At 44.1% G+C, this 7,572-nt stretch overlaps 1 protein-coding gene across 6 annotated transcripts in view; it reads left to right on the top strand.

Annotated features, from left to right (window-relative positions):
• Positions 1-2,692: 2,692 nt before the first annotated feature.
• The window catches only part of Ing4 (inhibitor of growth family member 4), a 13,601-nt gene continuing 8,721 nt past the window's right edge, over positions 2,693-7,572 (top strand). For 4 of the 6 annotated variants that reach the window (XM_023703753.1, XM_004643540.2, XM_023703754.1 and 1 more), the window contains exon 1: positions 2,693-2,768. In XM_023703753.1, coding sequence (XP_023559521.1) covers positions 2,732-2,768 — 37 coding nt within the window. In that variant the 5' untranslated portion in view covers positions 2,693-2,731. Of the gene's footprint in view, positions 2,769-3,048; positions 3,133-7,572 lie in introns of those variants that run through there. The other 2 variants (XM_023703756.1, XM_023703755.1) reach the window with 2 other exon arrangements.

Consider the following 7,572-nt stretch of genomic DNA (forward strand, 5'->3'; position numbering starts at 1 on the left):
AACCATTTCTGTGTTTATAAATGCATTATCTCTGAGAATTTTCATATTTGATGTCTTATTTTATTTTTGTTTTTTAAAAAATTTACCCTGTCCTCTGGCCACGGCATTTTTATTTCCTTTTGCCTTTTTTTTCTTTTTTAATCATAGCAGTTTTCAGAGAAAACAAAAAATCAGGAAACCAGTTGTTATACAGCAATTTAAAAATGGAGGAAAAAATCTTATGTACAAACCAAGGGATGTTTTTAGAACATTGTATAGAAATAAATTCATGTAAAAGGATCACAGGCAGTGGAGCTGCTGATGTGAATAAACATGGGAGATGCTATTCTGGGCACATTTGAGGCTCTATGAGTCTACATAGTGTGAGGAGTGAATGCTGGTGTGCTGAGACCCCCGTGTGACTCCACAGCTATACAAAGGCACATCTTCATTCCCTGGTGAACGAATACTGATCTGTACAGACCTCCATATGTAGATTCTGTCATGAAGACTACACGGCCTAAATGTGTGAGAAGTTTCAGTGAAGAACTAATAAAACAACTGTGTTCCCCATATGAAACAACTAGGAAATACACCTGAGCCCTTGAAAGGACCTCCTGCCTCAGCCTCCCAATTACTTGCAATATGTACACATGCATATGTTCAGTAGCCTTTGCCACATAAAACCAAATGTTTTTAGCAGTGGAAATCATAGATGGTGGGCTCAGCTGGATGAACATTGTGAAACACTGAAGCTGGGCATTAGAGCTCATGCCTATAATCCCAGCACTGGAGGCTGAGACAGTAAAGTCCCCAAGACTTACAAAGCAGCCTGAATTACATACTTAAAAAAGCCAAAATTTCCATGCCAAGTGTCACATAGTGCTAATTACATTCCCCTCCCACATACAGGCGGGTTCTGAGAGCAGTTTTAGTGAATGTCCTGGCAAAGTGAGCACTGAGGAGTAGAATACTGTCAGAAAGCCTAGGCTTTCTACTTTGCCTCTGCCGTTGACCACAGTTTGCCATGTTGCTGCTTCCCTTGTGTTCCCACCAGTAGCTCAGAGCTACCCAGCAGTAAGACAAATTATGGCCCTGTTGTGAGTTAAGCTACTAAGATTGCTTTTGTAAAATTGAAAACTTCTGGGACCAGGGAGATGGCTCAGTAGAATAAACGCTTCCTTGGCAAGCGCGGAGGCCTGAGTTCAATCCCTGGTTCTGGAAAAAAAAAAAAAAAACTTTTTGAGTACTAAAGAGGCTACTGGGTTCACATCTGAAAACTGGTTGCATGCCTAGTACTGCTAGCTGATGGTATTCAGTACCTAGTGGGGGGTGTATAAGTAGTACCTACTTCGTTGGGGGCCAGGCAGAGCTATTGTGTCAGTATGTAGTGTGACACAAGAGTCACATGTTACTAGATATGTGTTTGCCTTTTCAACACCAGATTTGAGCTGGAATCGCATTCATTGTATAGAAAAGAAATACCAAGGATGTGACATCCAACCAGTTCAGTGGCATGACATCTCCGATGGAGGTTGAGTGTCTTGCTGCATCTTAGCACCTGTTTACAAGGAAAAAACTCACTTGGCCCTTCGTTACACAGTGGCTCAACATTGTAAGACTGAAAAATCTGTCATTAAAAGCCTGTCGTGTGACATCAGCTATAATGAAGGATTGTGAATTAAGGGTAACACCTGAATCCAAGATGCTATTGGCTTTGAATTCTACTTCCCTAGTGATGGCCCGCCATGCGCTTGACCTTTATGGTGATGAAATATTTACTGCATTATAGATGACTACAATAATGTGTGGCATCTAAGTGTTGTATCTGTGTGATGCAGCGCAATGTCTCAGGCCCTTCAGAATCACGTTAACATAACACATAAATTCAAATAAATGAATTGGGATATACTCAGGTAGAGCGTTTGCCTAGCATGTGTCCATTCCAGTGTTCTAATTCCATCACCAAAAGGGGTGGGAGAAGCGTCTCGTAAAACAGGTGAGGGGAAGGTCGGAAGTTATGTTTTCTTATTTGTGAAGGTATCTGAGTACAAAGTTAAGGAACTGACAGGCAGTACTGTGTAGTTTTTGTACTTTAACGAAGAAAACTTTAAAATAATGACTTGTATAGCTCAGGGGTTGAGGGCCTGCTTAAGATCCGTGAAGCTTCAATCCCCAGTTCTGGGAGGGAAAAAAAGATTCGTGAAGCCCTGGGTTCAATCGCCAGTACCAAAGTAATGATAATATGTGAAGCTGTTGGCATGGGTACAAAGAAATGCAACAGGGTTTAAATTTGCAAGGCCTGGTAACTCCAAATCCTTAAATTAGCTGCTTTAGAGAAGTCACTTTATCCAGGACCTGCTCTGGTTAGAAGATTCATAATCTGCCATAATCTTCCGTGGGACCGTTTTACCCACCATCACCATATCTTCCCCTTTTTGGAGGGAAGAAAAAAAAAAGTTTGCTAGAAAATGCAAAATGGCGACTGCCGTGACGTCATACCTGTTTCGGTCGCGGACTGGAGTCTTAGTAGGGGCGGAAGCGGGTTATAGCAGCTTCGCCGTGAGCAGTCGTGCATGCACATGCCAAAGAGACAGTTCACCGTCGGGCGGGTGTGTCCGGCTGGGTCTTCATTAAGGGCGGAAGTGCTTTCTTTAAGGGCGGAAAGAATCTGAGTTAAGAACTGCTCCAACTCCTGTCTTGTTCCAGTCACTTCCGGGGCAGGTCGGAAGTCGCTTTGTTTTGCTTCAAGATGGCTGCTGGGATGTATTTGGAACATTATCTGGACAGTAAGAGCGAACTAGAGAAGAGGGTCAGGGGTCATAGAGTGGTGGGGGGCCGGGGCCCAGAGGATCTACGACCTAGAAGTCCTGGTGGCGAGAACGTCCCGATTATGAAGGGGATCCGCGGGAGGAAATACTGAGGGGTGGAAAGAAAGAGGGGGCGGGGCAGAAAAGCCGAGTCCCCGCTGCTGGGTGCAGAGGAAGGAGGGGCTGCGCGGTGGGGTTCGGGGCTGTGTCTCGGGCCGCCCGGAGTGGCAAGGAAATCTTTGCTACATTTTTACTCCAGGGTCTCTCTAGTGGCAGTGTAGACTCCACCCCCACATCCAGATTTGTAGCAGCCGCGAAGACCTGCGCGAGTATCCTTCAGCCAGTTCTTTTAAGTGGCTTCTCTTTGGGGGGGGCGGGGGGGATGTGCAGGTTGGGGTGAGGGGCTGTTATCAGACGATCAGCTGAAAGGATCCAGTTCTCTCCAAATGTTTATGCAACCCTCCGCATCACAAGGCCTGTCACCCTTGTGTGCTTAGGTTTGTCTTATTGGAGAGCAGTTATTTAACATGCTTATTGAAGAACTGCTATATATCAGACATAATGGCAAACACTGGGAATTGTAATAAAGCGAGTAATGGGCTAGTATTGTAGCTCAGTAGTAGTGTTTGTCTAGCATACATAATGCCTGGGGTTTAGTCCCCAACACTACAAAGAGAGAAGTGGGCAGACACAGCCTCTACCTTCAGGAAACTCGCAGTATAATAGGAAACACCCTTCAGATGAAATAAGTATTAAACAGTAAAACCAGGCATGGTGCACACCTACACCCCCAGCATTCAGGAGGCTAAGGCAGGAGGATTGCTTCCAGTTCAAAGTCAGTCTGGACTCCATAATGTAACCCTGTCTCAAAAATGCAAAACTGGGCTGGGGATATAGTTCAGTGAGATAAGTGCCTGCCTGGTTCCGAGTTTGATCCCTGGCACCAAAAATAAATAAATAAAAATAAGATAAAATATAGGACATAATAGTTGGTAACCGTGGAAAGCTGGGCGAACTACTTGGGGCTGTGAGTTAATACAAGGTGATTTTGAATAGGTTCTTAAAAGCTAAGCTAGTTTGCCAGTGCAGGGAAAAAATGAACTCATGGTTGAGGAAAGGATCAGCAAGAGTATCGTGATGGGCGTATGTAAACGTGCAGGGGAAATGTGGAAATGGAAAAAAAAGAAAATGTGGAAATGTGAGTGGTGTGTGATTTAAGGGTGAGAGGTTAGGAGGCAGAGAGACTGAAAGTTTGTATTTTATTTATTTTTTTGTTGTTTTGTTTTTTGCAGAACCAGGGATTGAACTCAGGCCCTTGCACTTCCCAGGCAAGCGCTTTTTCTACTGAGCTATCTCCCTGGCCCCTGATTTTTTTTTTTTTTTTTTTTTTTTTTTTTCTCAGAACCAGGGGTTGAACTCAGGCCCTTGCCCTTGCCCTTGCAAGGGAAGCGCTTATTTCATTGAGCCATCTCCCTGGTCCCTGGCCCCTGAATTTTGTCTTTTGAGACAGGGTCTCGCTGTGTAGTTCAGGCTGGCCTTGAGCTCACTTTGTTTGTAGCCCAAGGCTGGCCCCAGACTCGAAATGATCTTCCTGTCTCAGCCTCCCTCATGCTGGGATTATAGGCGTGCTCCATCACACCCAGCAAAAGTTTGTATTTTAAAGTAGCTTGTACTACTTTATAAAGGAACACAGTTGCCATTGCAACTCTTTTTTTTTTTTTTTTTTTTTTTTTTGAGACAGGAATTTTTTTTTAACATTTATTTATTGTGTGTGTGTGTGTGTGTGTGTGTGTGTGTGTGGCCAGCTCAGCCCACCAGGGGGCGCGGCTGGCTGGCATGTGGTGCTGGAGGATTGAACCGCGGTCCCTGTGCTTTGCCAAGCTTGTTCCAAGTAGGTGCTTTAGACCACTGAGCCATCTCTCCAGCCCCAGCAACTCTTAATATAATGTGGGCAGTAAGGAAATCATTTAGTGACAACAGTTAAGTCAGTGATGAAGACCTGACTTAGGGAATGACCCAGTGTGTTCAGGAGTTAAATATACAGTATCTACTGAGTGGTTCTTTTTTTTTATGTTTTTTTAATTGAGAAATAAATATGAATGAGACAGTTTCACAGCTGATTAATAGGACAGTTTTGATAATTAATACACTGTACATTGTTATCTTCTTAGTACTGAGTGGTTCTCAGAAGAATCTAATGTGACTTCTTGCTTGGAAAATAAGTTGGACACTGTGCCATTAACAAAAGAGGAAAGTCAGGAGTGATCACAATAGGTTTTCATTCATTATATACTTAAGCATAGAAATGATAACTGTATCCAGGGGAGTGAATGGAATGAGATCACTCAGAGAAAATAGAGAAGTCCAAGGCCAGCTTGAACTACATAGTGTGGCCCGTGTCGAAAAAAAAACAACACCACTATAGGAGGCTGAGGATGTAGCCTTTCGGCTTCTTCTAAAGGCCTGGAGGATTACAAGTTTGAACTCAGCTTGGGAAATGTAGCAATTTAGCGAGACCCTGTTTCAAAATAAAAAGGGCTAGGGATACAGCTCAGTGTGAAGGCCCTGGGTTCAGTCCCTGGTCCTAGGAGAGGGAGGAAAATTGAAATGTGACCTCTAGAAAATACTGACAATGGGGGCCTGCCCCTGAGCTCAGTTCTTCAAGTGCCTGCTTCAACAAAACAGGCAGGCTCAGGTTGCTGTGGATCATCCCCACAACTCAAGCCAGCCAAACCTGCCCTGAAGGTGTTTGGAGCCAGCCAAAAAAAAAACCCTTCAGGGGCCGGGGAGATAGCTCAGTAGAATAAGCGCTTGCCTGGCAAGTGTAAGGGCCTGAGTGCAATCCCTGGTTCCACAAACAAAAAAACAACTAACATGTAAGGAACAGACTAAGAAAGCATCAGCATTGTGATTATCGGAAGGAATGTGCTGCTTTGGAACTCTAAGAGAACTGAGCTACCACAGAGGGAAGAAGACAGTACACAGTGCTGCTGCAGTGAGAGCACTTTTTAAGAGAGGACTAATATTGGATGTGGTAAATCATTGATAATTTAAATTAATCTCTAAACTGTGGTGGCAGACCAAGATAAAAGTTTGAAGTGAAGTTGTAAGAAGAGGTTTTTGTTGTATGGGTGAGACTTGATGGTATCTGTTCAGGTATTCACTGAGTGCTTTCTGTATGCAAGTCAGACTTCTAAGCACTAGGCACACAGGACCAAACAAGGCATGAGTTTCAGGCCTGGAGAGCTGGGGAGAATGTGTCACCTAAGTAATTAGACAATTATTTAATTGCAGTTGGGTAAGTACTCAAAGAAAAGAGTTGGGCACAGCAGGATACTGAGGCAAGAGGATTAATAATTTGGGAGCTTCTTTTCCTCCTCTTCCCCTCTCCCCTCCTCTTTCTCTTCCCCTCCCCCTCCTCACTCTCCCCTCCTTTTCTTTTCTTAAATCATGAGAATAGAAGTCATTTAAAGTATCCAAGACATAATAAATGCAGGACTGTAATTCCAAATTGCCATTTAGTATGCTTTGTATTGCAGGATATAAAACTAACCCTCACCTATGGAATGTGAAGCTGACACCCAAGACAGTCAAAGCCTGTCATCATTCAATATCCTACTATTTCTGGTTGTACCAAAAAATAACCAGAGAATGATTTCACCCTAAAAAAATCATTTACACTTAAAAAATGCAATGAGGTGGGATTCCCTCCTTTTTAATAATGTTTCTAGAACTACTAAAAAACTTGCATTTACAAAATAGTTGAAAAAAATATTCCTCTGGACTGTACAAGAAGGGAGACAGGGAGCACTGATAAGACATGGTGTGTGGCTAGTCAGACTTGGCTTTTTCTTCTGCTTCATCAGAAGCTGCACTCTCCTCATTTTTAGTTTCTCCATTTTCCGCAGGTAAATCTTCCTTGGTTTCTTGATTAACCACTTCAGCCTGTTTTCCCTTGGCTCCCCGTTTCCCTTTTGCTTGCATTTTTTTGTCTGGAGATTTATCCTTTCCCGCTGCCTTTTTTGGCTTCGTTTCCACTTTAGCTGGAACAGGTTTAGCCGACAATCTCGCCGATCTCCTCTTGGGCTCCTCCTTCGCTGCCCTTTGGCTGAGCTGACCTTCCTCTTGGGCATCTTGGCGGCGCGCGGGACACGAGCAGAGCTTGCGGGTCGAGGCGCACAGGAGCCTCGCAGAGATAATCCTCCCGCCGCCAGAGCTGCTGGAACCCACCCAAAATTTTTTTAAATAAATAAAAAGGGCTAGGATGGACTGGTGTGGTGGCACCCCTTCTCATCCCAGCACTTGGGAGTCTGGGCTCCCTGACAGAATATTTGCACAGCCTACGCAAAGCCGTGAGTTCTAATTCTTAGTAGTACTGTAACAAAAACAACAAAAAGGCAAAGAATACTTTGGTAGCCTATACATATGGTATTTGGCAGAGTACTTGACCAGGAAGGCCAAGTTAGGGCTGGTTTGTGTCATCTATCGTTTGTTTATTTATCTTTTTTTTTTTTTTTTCAGAACCAGGGATTGAACTCGGGCCCTTGCACTTGCCAGGGAAGCGCTTATTCCACTGAGTCATCTCTCTGGCACCTGTTTATTTATCTTTCAGTGCTAGGGATCAAAGCCAGGTCTTTACCCTGAGCCTTTTTTAAAATGTTTCTATTTGAGAAGGATTTTTTTTGGCTGGCTCAGGCTGGGTCTGAGCCTGATGGGTCTGGTAAGGCATGGGGAGCTGGGGATCGAATTACGGCCCCCTGTGCCTCACTGGGTTTGCTCCAGC

The sequence above is a fragment of the Octodon degus genome, unplaced genomic scaffold, assembly GCF_000260255.1.
Source record: "Octodon degus isolate 3935 unplaced genomic scaffold, OctDeg1.0 scaffold00178, whole genome shotgun sequence".
Classification (NCBI taxonomy): domain Eukaryota; kingdom Metazoa; phylum Chordata; class Mammalia; order Rodentia; family Octodontidae; genus Octodon; species Octodon degus.